General features: G+C 42.9%; 1 protein-coding gene across 1 annotated transcript; it reads right to left on the bottom strand.

Moving 5' to 3' along the window:
* Positions 1–322: 322 nt before the first annotated feature.
* LOC107770997 (uncharacterized) lies at positions 323–15,919 on the bottom strand. The gene is made up of 6 exons (XM_016590324.2): positions 15,576–15,919; positions 15,368–15,460; positions 14,929–15,178; positions 14,733–14,829; positions 921–986; positions 323–810 (listed from the first exon to the last, which is right to left on the bottom strand). Exons 1-6 carry the CDS (start codon positions 15,727–15,729, stop codon positions 610–612), a joined length of 861 nt encoding a protein of 286 aa, XP_016445810.1. The 5' UTR covers positions 15,730–15,919; the 3' UTR covers positions 323–609.
* Positions 15,920–16,164: the final 245 nt, after the last annotated feature.

Below are 16,164 nucleotides of genomic sequence, written 5' to 3'. Positions count from 1 at the left end.
CAAAAGTTAGATTGGAGATATATGTGTGCGCAGGATTCAGGCATATTGGACAGAGACTCTAGATTCGGGTGAGCCTCTCTTCTTGTTATCTATCTTATATTAAAACGACAAACCTATCAACAATCCCAGCCTTTCCTCTTGTTCCATTGGACTTCTTATTCGTAACAAGCTCTTTTCATTAGCCTTCTGGGAAATGCATAGTGGCTTGAACTAGGAACGTTAATTAGGAATCTCTCTAGTGCAGCTTGGCAATGGAATCAGTTGGAAAGACAGCGTCCTCAGGAGAGTGGTTAACAATTAACATTAAGTCAATTACTGGAAATGCGTAAAATACATGGGTGCTTTTTTTTAAAGACTATTCCAGTTTAAGAACAACAGATCAAATATCAGTATTCGATGCATGTCCAAGCTAATTTCCCCAAGAAACAGAGAGCTATTTGCTGCAGTTTTATGTGATTTTTTAGTTAGATATAATATCCAAGTTCACAGTCCATGATAAAAGTGATTTGCAGGGTGCGACTGCGGTTGATGATGCATAGGGTAGCACTTACTGTCATCAAAATTCACAAGAGAACTTGAGGCGTTTGTCCTGCACTCTGTAAATGACGGCTATTCCTCCTGAAACTTGCAGATTTCATGCATCTTATTGCCTATTTTGCACAAAATGCCATTGAATTTGCTTGTGAATATACACTTCTGGGGTGAAGTCGAAACTAGTTTGTATTTCTTCATCTCTTCTTCCACCATTCTCTTCAAGGTGTCCCTGATATCCCCCAAAGCCCAAGTTACTGAGATGTGAGGGCGTGGATCCTACCATCAAAATCCAAAAAAAATTGTAATTTCCACTGTCACGGGAAGAATCAATTTACACCGGCTAAAAGTGAAAGTGGCAGTGAAAATAAACATAGATGTGGCCAGACCTTGTAAAATTCCGGAAGATTGTGAAGTTTGTAGACTTCATTAACAGCTTGGATTTGCTTTCTTATCTGAGGCGCACAAGATAAAGTAAGTTTCCTCCCTTGCTTCAAAGAACTATATTTACCAAGAGATAGGAGGAGGACGAAGAACAATAAGCTCTTATCTAACTTGACATGAATGATGTCAGAGGAATAATAGTAGACAGCTTAGTTCAAACTCATTGTTCCATAATTGAAGACATTGAAAGATGAACATCCAGAACAAGCAAACACCAGCTAGAAGCTCACCACTGTAGAGCATTAATTGACCAAAATTAAAGCAGGAAGAACCTCTTAACAACCCCACAATGCAGCTTTTTGGATTGAAGGAAATTGATAATGCTTCCATAAGTAGGGATGCCAATGGCGCGGTGCGGGGGCAGGTTAGAGAGTTCGCGGGGGTGGGGGCGGGTTCAATTTTTTAAAATAGAATTTGACGCGGGGCGGAGCGGGATGCGGTTAGAGCTTTTTTTTAATACATAAAGATAAAACCTAAGTCTAATTGTCTAAAGACCTAAAACGCTAAAAACATAACACCACAGCTAATATCAGGAATATCAAATCTCATCTTTGAGCTCTCAAATCTCTTAATCTCAATCTCAAATCTCTGACTGACACTCAAGCAGCACCACAGGTCCAAGCTTTCTCCTTTCTTGTGACAATCTCATCACTCCAGCCCATGTATACTCTTAATTTCCACAGTTCCACTTAATGTTGAAGATTACGGACATCAGATAACTCTTTCTTTCTCTGTTTTCTTTCTTTTTCGCTAAGATTCGAGCTTAATTTTGAAAGTCACGCTGTATTTATGCTGCTCTACTGTGGTTATGTTTTGGGCTAGGAAAAAGATTGATTTTTGGGTTATACTTTGAATCTGAAATTAGGTTTTACTAGGTTAAGTAATTGTTTCTTGCCTTCTCGGATTCTACTTGTCATGTTAAGTAGGGAGTTCAACTATAGCTAATTTAATAATTGGCTTGCTCTTTTTCATTTTTTTGTTTGCCAATTTAATGATTTACTGTTTAATAATCAGCCTACTGTTTTTAATTATTTTGTGATTGCCATCCCTCTTCTTGCCTTGTAGAAAAGTATGGAGTCTCAAAATGAAGAGAATCCAATGGATTCATCTTCTAGTACATTTCCTATTGAGAATGAGAGCCAAACGCTTACACAATCTGATGAAGTTAATATTGAAGTTACTGATTAAACCGGGAAAAGGAAACTTAGTTCTACAGCATGGAGACATTTTAAACCGGTGGTTATTGAAGGTGTTCCCTTTGGTATTTGTAAGTATTGTCATGCTTGTATTAAATCAACAAGAAAATGTGGGACGTCGTCTATGTTAGATCATGTTCGTAGATGTCGCAACAAGCCAAGCAACTTAGAAAGTGAGGATGGTTTGGGGGGTAACTTAGAACATTATTTTGATCAAGATGTTTCACGTAAAGAACTTGCTCATGCCATCATTTTGCATGAGTACCCATTGTCCATTGTTGATCATGTGGGATTTCGAAAGTTTGTTGCTAGTCTCCAACCGTTGTTTAAAATGGTGTCTAGAAACACAATCAAGAATGATATTTTGAAGATTTTTGACAATTTGAAATCAAATACTTCTAAGTTGTTGAAAAAAATCACAAGTAAAATTGCAATAACAACTGATATGTGGACTTCAAACAATACCAAAAAAGGGTTCACGGCTATTACGGCACATTTTATGGATGATTCATGAAGGCTTTAAAGCCATATTCTTAGATTTATTTATGTTCCTGCTCCACATGATAAGGATTGTGCAGTGCGTTGCTTAATTGCTTGTTCGAGTGGAATCTTGAAAGAAGAATATCAACAATTACAGTTGATAATTCTAGCACAAACAATGCTATGATGAAAACCTTGTTAGATGAGAAACTTTGTAAGAGAGATTTATTGTTGATGGGTCGGATGTTGCATGTGCGTTGTGCCGCACACATCTTAAATTTGATTGTGCAAGAAGGATTAAAGGTGATACAAGATGGTATTAGTAGCGTGCGTAACAGTGTCTTATACTGGATAGCATCTTCAAGCATAATTGAAAGGTTTGAAGAAGATGCACGGTTGCTACATATTTCTTGTACTAAAAAGTTGGAGTATGATTGCCCTACTCGTTGGAACTCAACATATCTTATGTCATGGGCTGCTTTCCATCATCGACCCATGACCCCTTGGACGCGCCCCGTGGCGTCCCGGCAAGCCTCCCAACGCCTAGCGCCACGGTCGGCCCCGTGGTCTCGGCAGCGCCAAGTGACAAGCGAGCATGCGCCTCTGTCGCCCCACCGATAATCAATGCCAGCGCCCAGCGGCTGGCCAATGCCATCAGTGCCGCGCGCATCGACAATGCCGCGTGCACAAATCATCCTGTTGCCATCAGCGCCGCACACCCAGACAGTGCCCCGCGCGCAGACCCAATGCCAAGCACCAGCGCCCAGCCGCTGGCAGATCCAAATAGTGCCGCGCGCGCAGACCCTGCTGCTCAAGACAAAGTTGCTGCCATCGGACTTGCTTCCATAGAAGACTAAGTCCTTTTCATTGTAATTATAGAGTAGTTTTACTTCATTCATTTTCAGTGTGTTTCTACAGCTTTCTTAGGTCAACTCATGTAACTTTGGTTTATTTTTTTAAGCATTATTAAGGGGGACCAAAGCATTCAAACATTCAAGCATTCAAACAATTCTCTGTACTGGTGTCTCTCCCCCGACACCGCATTGCATCTTGTAATAGCTTTCATCATCATCATCATCAATACAATCATCAGCTTTCATCATCAATTGCTCATTTTCCGCTGCTCAATTGCTCACGACATTGGCTTTCCCGTACGGCACTGACAATCTAGTCTAGCGTACGGCGAGGGCCTCAGTTGGCACATAGCAACCGCACTGACATCGGTTGCTTAGCCTTACGTCGCCCTTCCAAGGAACCTCAGGAAGGCGCCGCGTAACAGTTGGTATCAGAGCCTAGGCTCGACATCGGACGAGGGAACTCATTGGCATCATCATCACCATTTCTGACCATGGTGAATCACGGGGATCGCATCACGACCCTAGAAGAGACGGTTGACGCATTACGGCCCATCGTGGATACATTGCCTAATCTAAAAATCAGCCTAGTGCAAAGGTTGGACGACCTGGACCGCAGAATGCGGCAGGCCGAAAATGACATAGCAAACATCAGTCAAGACTCTGAGGAAGACCGGCAAACGGCTGCCGTCGAGGCAACCAAAATTCATGGCCAATTCGAGGACCTCCAACAGGAGCGTGCCGAGGATTTAGCCCATCGGGAACTAGAGGCAGACAGACTGACAGTCATGCAGCAAACCATAGACAACTTGACAGGCCAGCTCAATGTTGTCAATGCTGCCCTTCAAAGCCTGCTCAAAGGAGGCGAAAACCACATCAGGGGTGCCATGAACATTGCCCCCATGCCACAAAAGCTGAAGATTCCTGAGCCCAAGCCATACAACGGAGCCCGGGATGCTAAAGAAGTGGAAAACTTCATCTTCGACATCGAACAATACTTCGATGCTGTTGGACATTTGGAAGAATCCAAAAAGGTAGCAATTGCTGCCATGTATCTTCAAGGCGATGCAAAACTCTGGTGGCGAGTCAAATACGAAGCCATCAGGGCCGGTGAAGATACTCTCCAGACATGGGCAGAACTGAAGGCCGCCATACGCCTGCAGTTCTTCCCAGAAAATGTGGAATACAATGCACGAAGAAAGTTGCGTGAACTCCGCCACACCAGGTCGGTGCGGGACTACGTGCGTGAATTCTCCGCACTCATGCTAAACATACGGGATATGGGGGACAAAGACAAACTGTTCGCATTCATAGAAGGTTTGAAACCTCATGCTCGTATGGAACTGCAAAGACAACGAGTAGATACCCTGCCCAAGGCCATTCAAGCTGCAGAGTGCCTTGGGGATTATCAGTTGGAAACTCAGAAGGATAGGCCCCAGCCGCCTGTCCGAGGGGGATAAAATGGGAGCCAACCTAGCAACGGTGGCCCCAACAGAAACGGAGGAGATCGAGGTGCATCCAAATCCAAGACTCCTTCCTCAAGCAGTAACACTACTGCATCAGTCAACAACCATCAGGGGAGAAAGCCCCCATCAGAATGCCGTCATTGCGGCGGGGAACATTGGAACAATCAATGCCCCAATACACAAGTCAATGCTCAACAAACTGTTGACGATGACGAGACAGATACCGACAACTCAGACGGCGCCGATCAAGTAGGTGCCTTCAACGCATTTGTCGGCTCCATTCATGATACCTTGGCGGGAACCAGTACTGGCAACCCCAAGAAGAAAGCATTCCCAATCGACAAGAAAGGGAAAGGAAAGGCGAACGAGAGGCCTCCCACATCACAAAAGAGGACCTTAATGTTCGTTGACATGAAAGTAAACGGCAGACCTATTCGGGCATTGATAGACACGGGTGCTAGCCACAACTACCTGGCCTCAACTCAGGTGCAACGCCTCGGTCTAGCATTACAAAAATGCAAGGGTCGTGTCAAGGCTATCAACTCTCCATCTCAGCAAGTGAGTGGAATAGCCAAAGAAGCGCCAATCCAACTTGGCCCATACAAGGGAATATTCGACCTACGCATAGCTATCATCGATGACTTCGAACTGATAGTGGGATTGGAATTCCTCAGGCAGACCAACACCATCCCAGTACCATATGCCAACATGCTCCTAATGATGGGAGACAACGGGGCCAAACCCCACACCATACCGTGCATATCCAAGAAGATGGCCGCTGGAAACATCACGGCCATGCAGTTTAAGGAGGGAACCAACAGACCTGAACCCACAGTTCCGGCTGCCCTCAACATCATCAAACAGGCATCACATCATCGGGGTCCAACAGCTCATGGCGCCCCTCATTGTGTGAAGACTTGCCAAGCATTCCCAAAGGCCAAGTCGGATCACCCAGCACAAGCGGGACTCTTGGAGCCGCTACCTGTCCCACAGAGACCTTGGGAAAGCATTTCCCTGAATTTCATCACAGGATTACCCAAGGTCGGAAATCATGCAACCATCATGGTGGTAGTAGACCTGTTTTCCAAGTATGCTACCTTCATCGCAGCCCCACAGAACATGTCGGCAGAAGAAACAGCTCGACTCCTCTTCTCCCATGTTGTCAAACATTGGGGTATGCCCAGCAACATCATCAGTGACTGCGACCCACGCTTCACTAGCAAGTTTTGGACCCAACTCTTCAGTTGCCTCGGATCCAAATTGAGTTACAACTCAAACCATCATCATCAGCAAACACATGATCAACCAGACCGGTTCAATGACCTGCTGGAGGAATATCTCCGCCAATTTGCTACCGGGTCACAAACACATTGGGTGAAGTTTCTGGATGCTGCTCAGCTGTGTTTCAATTCACAAAAGTGCGCCCATACAAACAAAAGCGCTTTTGAAATTGTTACCGGACAGCAACCGCTACTCCCACATAATGTGAATGCACCAACCATACCATCATCTCATCGAGCTGCCAGTTTCTCTACAGAATGGGAACAAACTTTGAAGATAGTGCGGAGCTATCTTGTCAGGGCCCAAGACAGGGCAACGAGGCATGCCGAACAAAACCGTCACTTTGCCCAACATCAAGCAGGGGACAAAGTGATGGTAAAAACCCCGAGGCGGAACTTGTTTGCAAAGAGGACCCAAGATCCTCGCCTATTGCCAAGCTACATCGGGCCTTTTTCCATTGAAAGGCGCATCGGGAAATCCACATACCAGCTGAACACACCAGCCTGGTGGAAAATCCATCCAGTCTTCCATGTCAGCCGCCTCAGGCCACTTCAGAAATGCATGGAAGATCATTCAGAAAGACATCTCACAGCACCGAGGGGAACAGACCTCCCAGCCATCAAGAGCCTGACCAACCATCATCATCCTGCAGGTAAGGCTCCGAGGACGTCGCCAACTCAGGTGGGGGAGAATGTCATGGGCTGCTTTCCATCATCGACCCATGACCCCTTGGACGCGCCCCGTGGCGTCCCGGCAAGCCTCCCAACGCCTAGCGCCACGGTCGGCCCCGTGGTCTCGGCAGCGCCAAGTGACAAGCGAGCATGCGCCTCTGTCGCCCCACCGATAATCAATGCCAGCGCCCAGCGGCTGGCCAATGCCATCAGTGCCGCGCGCACCGACAATGCCGCGTGCACAAATCATCCTGTTGCCATCAGCGCCGCACACCCAGACAGTGCCCCGCGCGCAGACCCAATGCCAAGCACCAGCGCCCAGCCGCTGGCAGATCCAAATAGTGCCGCGCGCGCCCACAGCAATGCGCGCGCAGACCCTGCTGCTCAAGACAAAGTTGCTGCCATCGGACTTGCTTCCATAGAAGACTAAGTCCTTTTCATTGTAATTATAGAGTAGTTTTACTTCATTCATTTTCAGTGTGTTTCTACAGCTTTCTTAGGTCAACTCATGTAACTTTGGTTTATTTTTTTAAGCATTATTAAGGGGGACCAAAGCATTCAAACAATTCTCTGTACTGGTGTCTCTCCCCCCCGACACCGCATTTCATCTTGTAATAGCTTTCATCATCATCAATACAATCATCAGCTTTCATCATCAATTGCTCATTTTCCGCTGCTCAATTGCTCACGACATTGGCTTTCCCGTACGGCACTGAAAATCTAGTCTAGCGTACGGCGAGGGCCTCAGTTGGCGCATAGCAACCGCACTGACATCGGTTGCTTAGCCTTACGTCGCCCTTCCAAGGAATCTCAGGAAGGCGCCGCGTAACACTTATGTTGAGAACAGCCCTAGATTACAAAGAGCTATTTACAAAGTTGAGTATAAATGACACCAATTATCGTTGTTTCCAACCGAAGGGCAATGGAGTGCAGCACAAGAAGTTTGTGAAAAGTTGAAGCTGTTTCATTGTATCACTGAACAATTCTTGGGGAGTCAATATCCAACTTCAACTCAATACTTTTCAAAATTTTGTGATATTAAGCTAGAATTGGAAGCTTGGGTGAAAAGTTCAAATCCTTTGAAAAGTTCAAATCATCAATGTTGTTGAAATTTAAAAAATATTGGGATGATGTGCATATTTTGATGGGTGTAGCTACTATTTTTGATCCGAGATATAAGATGAAGTTGGTGGAGTTCTATGTTGTACAAATTTATGGTGAAGAAGCTTTAGATAAAATTCAAGAAGTTCGAAACCATTATTTTGATCTCTTTCAAGAATATAAGAGTAGAGTGGTTGCTTCACATGAGTCATTTCAGGCATCTAGTTCTAGCGAAGTTGCTAGTGTTGTTGAGGATCTACTATTAACTTTTTTTTCATTGAGTTTTTTTTCTTATAGGGAAGCTAAAGGGATATTTCAGTTTCTGACTTTTCTATGTACTTATATGATGAATTCTAATAGTTTAACTTACAATTGACATGTTGCTTTTATGTCTTGCAGGATGGTGGTACTTTTCATAGAATCATAATTATTCAAGTTGCAACAGAATAGTTATTTAAACATGTTTTGCATTGAAGGGAGGCAACAAAGTAATTCAAGATTCATATGTACATGTACCAAGCTGGTTGGACCATTATTTGCTGGAAGCAAGTGCAGCACTGGAAGGATTGGCTATTAAACTGTGCTAAGGGTCCTGACAAATTGGAAGGATTGGCATCTCAAATTTCACATTGCTAATTGACCTGTTTTAGATTTTTTCCAGTTTCTGCTTTCTGCAATTTTACTAACAATTCTCCTTCTATGTGAACTACTACCCTTGCAAGTTATGAATTCCATTGAGTTTTATTTTTCTATCCTTTCCCTGCTTCTTGAGTTCTTGGAATGTAATCTGTCATTATTGCTATTTTGGATTAAATATTGGTTGTTTGTTGAATTGTGTTTAATAGAAGTTATTTTAGATTTTCAATACTTGATGTGATTAAACTCTCAAGTAAATATGAACAACTAAGCCACCTTACAACCATTTGTGATTTGCTGCCTTGGATCCTTGATGACTGCATGTCTGCATATGAGAGTTACTGGTTTCTATTCAATTCATTCTATTTAGGAATTGAATTGAAAAGCATTGGTGTGAGTTTTGAATGTGAGCTGCAGATTGTTGCAGCTAATGAACGGCTGAAGAATGGCTAACTTTATGGTAAAGAGGTTGTCTTTTGGTAGTGCCAAGATAAGATGTACTCTTTGCTTTAGGGGATTAGTTAGCATTCCTTTTCTTTATTCGGATATCTATGTTCCAAGAGAATTTGATGCTTAAGTCTCAAATTAAAGGTCAAAGTGCATTACATATAGCTTACCAAGCAATACGTAAGAAACGCAAAAATACTAAATTGTTAGCTTCTCATAAAGGAACCAAAAATAGTTTGTAAGAAACTTAACTTTAATTAATAATAGACAGTTACACAATATAAAAGTTGAAAAATATGAGGTAACATAGAATTATTCCATATGCACAAAAGTAAGTGGAGTTAACACCAACGAAAGAAGAAAAATTAAGAAAAATTGCATAAAATTTCTCTAAAAAGAAGAATATAAATTATAATGCATTGGAATATGGTATCTTTTGATACAACAACAACAACAACCCAGTAAAATCCCACTAATGGGGTCTGGGGAGGGTAGTGTGTACGCAGACCTTACCCCTACCCCGAAGGAGTAGAGAGGCTGTTTTCGAAAGACCCTCGGCTCAAAAAAATAAAAAGACAAAATGACAAAAGGAGACAATATTAGTATCACAACAACAATCATAGGATAAATAGGAACACCATGAAATCCAGAAGAAAGATGCAAAGCAAAGGGAGACAATATTAGTAAATATTAGTATCACCACAACAATCATAAGAAAAATAGGAACACCATGAAATCTAGAAGAAAGATGCAAAGCAAAAGCGATAGCTAGTAAATAGGACATGCACTGAAAAGCGAAATAGTAAGCCACAACATTGCCACTAGCTATCTTAGACAAAAACCCTACATGGCTAGTCCCACAATGGTACGAAGTAAGGCACGACTCAACTACCTCCTAACCTACAACCCTAATACTCGACCTCCACATCTTCCTATCAAGTGTCATGTCCTCGGAAATCTGGAGCCTCGCCATATCCTGCCTGATCACCTCTCCCCAATACTTCTTAGGTCGCCCTCTACCTCTTCTCGTGCCATCCACAACCAGTTGCTCACACCTCCATACCGGAGCATCTGGGCTTCTCCTCTGAACATGTATGAACCATCTAAGCCTCGCTTCCCGCATCTTGTCATCAATGGGAGCCACATGCACCTTCTCACGGATATCATCATTCCTAATCTTATCTATCCTAGTGTGCCCGCACATCCACCGCAACATCCTCATTTCTGCTACTTATATCTTCTGGATATGTGAGTTCTTAACGGGCCAACACTCAGCCCCATACATTATGGCCGGTCTAACCACCGCTTTATAAAATTTACCTTTGAGTATCGGTGGCACTCTCTTGTCACACGGGACTCCAGATGCTAACCTCCACTTCATCCATCCTACCCCAATACGGTGTGTGACATCCTCATCGATCTCCCCTCCCCCCGGATAACCGAACTAAGGTACTTGAAGCTGCCTCTACTCGGGATGACCTACGAATCAAGCCTCACATCCACGCCCTCTTCCCCTGGCTCAGCGCTGAACTTACACTCCAGGTATTCCGTCTTCGTCTTGCTCAGCTTGAAACCCTTAGACTCAAGAGCCTGTCTCCAAACCTCCAGCCTCTCGTTAACACCGGCTCGCGACTCATCAATCAGAACTATGTCATCGGCGAATAGCATGCACCATGGCACATCCCCTTGAATATGGTGTGTTAACGCGTCCATCACCAGGGCGAATAAGAACGAACTGAGTGCAGAACCTTGGTGTAACCCCATTACAACCGGAAAATGCTCAGAGTCGCCTCCTACTGTCCTAACCCGAGTCTTAGCCCTATCATACATGTCCTTAATCGCCATAATGTAGGGAACCGACACACCTTTTGCCTCCAGGCATCTCCAGAGAATTTCTCTAGGAACCTTGTCATACGCTTTCTCTAGGTCAATAAACACCATGTGCAGATCCTTCTTCCTCTCTCTGTATAGTTCAACCAACCTTCTAACAAGGTGTATAGCTTCTGTAGTCGAACGACCCGGCATGAACCCGAACTGATTGTCGGATATAGACATTGTCATCCTCACCCTCGCTTCAACCACCCTCTCCCACACTTTCATGGTATGACTCAGTAATTTGATATTGTTACAACTCTGGATATCACCTTTGTTCTTATACAATGGAACCACCGTACTCCACCTCTACTCATCGGGCATCCTCTTCCCCTTAAAAATAATATTAAACAACCTAGTCAACCACTCCAAACCTGCTCTCCCCACACACTTCCAAAATTCCACCGGAATCTCGTCTGGCCCGGTCGCTCTGCCCCTACTCATCTTACGCATAGCTCCCACGACCTCCTCAACCTCGATACGCCTGCAGTACCCAAAGTCACGGTGACTCTCGGAATGCTCCAATTCGCCTAGCACAATATCCCGATCCCCTTCTTCATTCAGAAGTTTATGAAAGTAAGTATGTCATCTCCTCTTAATCTAGGCATCTTCCATCAATACTCTACCATCTTCGTCCTTGATGCATCTCACTTGGTCAAAATCCCGAGCCTTCCTCTCTCTCAACTTGGTCAGCCGGAATAACTTCTTCTCCCCACCTTTTTTCCCCAATTCCTCGTACATACGACCATAAGCCGCAGTCTTAGCCTCTGTGACCGCCAACTTAGTCTTCTTCCTAGCCGCCTTATACCTCTCCATGCACACTCGCCTCTCCTCCACACCTATGCTCCCCACTAACTTCAGGTACGCCGCCTTCTTTGCTTCCACTTTACCTTGGACCACTTCATTCCACCACCAGTCTCCTTTGTGCCCACCAGATACGCCCGTCGAGACCCCTAACACCTCTCTCGCAGCCTCCCTAATATAGTCTGTTGTCGCTGACCACATAGTGCTCGCGTCACCACTACTCCTCCAAGCTCTCATAGGACAACCGCCCCTCCAACGCTTGGGCTTTATCCTTAGTTAAGGCTCCCCACCTGATTCTCGGTCTTCCTCGAGTAGACCTTTTCCTCCTCTTTAACATAATACCAACGTCCATTACCAAGAGCCTATGCTGCGTCGCGAGTATCTCACCCGGATTCACCTTGCAATCCTTGCACAACCCTCTGTCACACCTCCTGAGGAGGAGATAGTCAATCTGGGTCGGGTTAAAAAAAATATGCGGGGCGGGGTGGTTTAAAAACAGCAAATTATACTTTGCGGGGCAGGTTGAAACCTTCGCGTGTTTATGCGGATTTGCCCCGCAACCGCCCCGCCAGTGTTATCAAAGGTGCGCTTAAAGCGCGCTTAAGCCCTGAAGCGAGGCTCAAAATATGCTGAGCGTTTCGCCTCACTTAGTAGGCGTTTCAGTGTTGTCATCAAGGCTCTAAGTCACACTTTTCCTTGCCAAAACAATTTATATTTCACTTTATCATAAATTTTCTTCAATTTCTTTGTCCATATATTTGGTATTCATGCTAATAGATGTTAGTCTTGGACCACACATATATATTTGTAGTTTTTCTCTACTTGCGTTTTTCTTCATTAAAGCACACCCTTTATTTGTACTTTGCACTTAAAGCCCCAACAGACCTTAGAGCTTTTTTGTGCTTTTCGCGTTTGATAACACTACGCCCCGCACCGTTTGCCATCCCTATCCACAAGGAGTTTTCTTTCGACGCTTAGAGCTAGGCGTGCCCTCCACTGCTACCACCATTAGCTTTAGGTAAACAACTAGTTTAATTATAGTTTTTTTTTATAAGGTATAGTTTTATTCAAAAGCAGTACCATGCACAAAAAAGCAGGACTTGTTTTACATTAAAATTTCAGAGAATCCAACAAGTCCAGCAGATCAGTCTACTGAAAACACTCTCCTCTTTCAGCCAACAATACATATTTAGCACACTCTTCGCTAGTTTCTTTATAGTTTTATCACTTTATGTATCCATTCACTCCAAAACCTGGCATTGCATCCCTCTGCTCCTTGCTTTGGTTAAAATCTACATAAAATAACAAAAGTTAATGTATTGTCTCCCTTATCAAAAAGTTAATGTATTGTCCTCCCAAACTTGTTGGCCAACCTATTATTATGACTTTTATAAAGACATCAACCATTTGTCATCCTCCTTCCTAAACTTGAGGGCCAACCAATTATAATTGTCTGCCATAAAGACATCATCCATTTCTTATCTCAATCTCTACCATAAATCCATTAGTAAAAAGAAACTTTATCACCCATTTCTTTTCTGAATCTCTACTATAAATCCATTAGTTAAAAGAAGCTTTGGTTAATCACATTGCAATTGACACGCGTATAAGCACCCTTTATTTTGTTTTCCATATAGTTGATGTTGTTTTGAATAGCTTTATTTGACAAAAATAACATGCGTGCCTTAGCTCGACTAAATCTTCTGACTAATGGTTGACCTTTACTTCTTCATTCTTTCTGTTACTGCGCATTTCTGGTTGAATCAATATATCTTCAGCTTTTCCAGATTCACGTAAAGTACGTTCCTAAATGTAAAGGACAAAGCTTTATCAAGTTTGTACCGAGATTTAACAGTATTGTCATCTCTTGGAATTCTAGGTGTTAGCATCCCCATAGTCTAGCCCTGCACCATGCAAACTAAGCCTGGTATAGAAGTGGAGAAGGTAGAGGGGTGGGCCCATTATCCCAGAGTTTCGAAGGCTGTGATTGGTCCTAAGGATTCACCCCAAATGTGGATTTCTCGGTCATCAAAAAGAATCCCCTTGGTCTACTTTTGACATTTTCATATAGGCTAAATTTTCCATACACGTTACCTTTAGTTACAGTTTATCAATGTTTGTGAAGACAACAAACAATATCAGTTGTGAACATTCTCATAAAATCTATTTGCACCCCCCATCAGTAAAAGAGAAGCTTATGGATACAGTGGCCCTAAGAGAAAAAGATACCATATACAGAACCTTCTATGTAGTAGATGGCTGCGGCAGTGGGAACTGGGAAGAGAAGGGTTGGGCAATACAAATAAGCAGCAACTTCAATACAATTTCCCGGTCAGAGGGAAATAACCTTCCTTAGTTATATAACTGTACTTCTAGTTTATCATTACTCAGACTAGCCATGAGTTCAAAATTACCGGCCCTAGTATCACAGTTGACCATAGATGCAGCTGCCAACCACATTGATATATCTCTCTTGAAAACGAAAGATAATCATGCAGGTCATATAATTCAGAACGCACGCATGGACTGCTTATCTACACCATTAAATACGGGATAGCAAGTTAGTTGATCCAACTCAAATTATGAAGCCTGTTGTAATTTTTTCCTCTCAGATATCCTTATAACCACCTCAGTAACAAGGAAGGAGAAGGGTTATGCTGGTCAGTTGGGAAGGAGAAGGGTTATGCTGGTCAGTTGGGAAGGAGAAGGGTTATGCCAGTCAATTGGGTAGTTTTTTTCCATCTACTGAGACTCCCTTTTTCTCGAGTTATGTTACCTTTCATAACTCTAAATTTGAATTTTGCACACACAAACATGTGCCTCAATATCTATCCTATATTAAGGGGCCTAAAAGATGTATCAGAAACAAGTTCAGCTAGAAGTGGAGACATCCAAAACTGTAAACCATGTTTCCAACAACAACTACTGAAGAAATGCCATTTTTCATACCTGGGCTAAGCCTGCTGCTACAACTTCCAGTGACATGAATGTGCGAGTTGAATCATCATTGACAAAGATCTCCCATTTGTTAAAATTTATCAAATACCTATGTCCATTGTCAGACAATGGTTACCAAAGAAACCACAAGTTTTACCCAAAATAAAATCAGAGCATAGCATGAATAGCATCACTAATGCCACCTCACCTCCTCTGAAACTGAAGCTTCTGGCGAAGCATGGAGACCATTGAATTAATCTGATGCACACGGATTGGGACAGTTCTCCCCAAACTAATGTGAAACTCTCTACCCAACACCACTTGTTCAAGCAAGGCCTCATCTTTCAACAAACCACTCAATGGTATATCGACATCAACAGCATGTAGACTAGGTACAAGTGCTGTGACCTTCTTTAGAAAACGGGCCAGCTCCTTCCTTGTTGTAGGTGGTACATAAACTAGAATGTAAAGAAAAATTAAGAAAATAAGTGTATATCAAGTTACCAACCTACCAACCAATAGCAATATGGCAAAAAGAAATGAATGTAAATTGCACTATTGGGTTATTCTGCTGTTTGCTCAATTCACAAAAATAAAATTAGAGGAAGCTGAAATGCTCCCTAGATTCGGTAAGTAGATGAAATTACCGGGGATGTAGACATGTAAAGCATAATTGCCTTCAACGTGAGGAAAGCTTCTAACGCGATTGACTCGACTGCTTGACAAGGAGTCCAAAGGAACTTCACAAGCAAAAGATCAAACACTTAGTGAGCATAAATTCTCAAACACACGTCTTGTATCAGTTTTTTTCCTGCTTTTAAGTAAACTTTGATCGTAATGCAAAAGAAAAGTTACCAAGAGAGTTGGGTGGGTGAAGGAGTGAAATAGGAGGTGGAGGCAGATGGGCCACTGTAGTAATGGATGTAGAAGCTGACGGCTGTGGAGGGGTGGGATTGGACTCAGAGTCGGAATCGGAATCGCCTGCATATGAGACTCTCAGCGCTTCCATATAGCACTCCTTTTGGTTTGGCCTCCGCCGATTAATCCCGCAACCTCAACCGTCACTGATTAATCTTCTCCACACTTCCAACTTTCCCCTTTAAATTTCTTTAAGAAAATTAATTGCTGTACTTAGTTTTTTTTAAAATTATTTTCCACTGTATTTATAAGTAGACTAATTATATGCTATAGGCTGATACAATTAAACAGAAGCAATATACTCGTGTGTATTGGTGTTGCAACTAGGATAAATTTTATAAATAGTCACTAAATTATCTATTTTTTTTATCAAAGTTACTTAACTTTATTTGATCATACAAAAATCACAATACTCCCATCAATGTATCAGAAAAGTCACAATGACTAGAAATATAACCTTTCGCTATGTTAACATATTTTTTTGGGTAAAATACAAAAAACTTCGATCAGTCAAAATTAAATTATG

The sequence above is a fragment of the Nicotiana tabacum genome, chromosome 4, assembly GCF_000715075.1.
Source record: "Nicotiana tabacum cultivar K326 chromosome 4, ASM71507v2, whole genome shotgun sequence".
NCBI lineage: Eukaryota > Viridiplantae > Streptophyta > Magnoliopsida > Solanales > Solanaceae > Nicotiana > Nicotiana tabacum.
The sequence above is the reverse complement of the archived record's forward strand: the minus strand, read 5'-3'. Positions and strand labels throughout refer to the sequence as shown.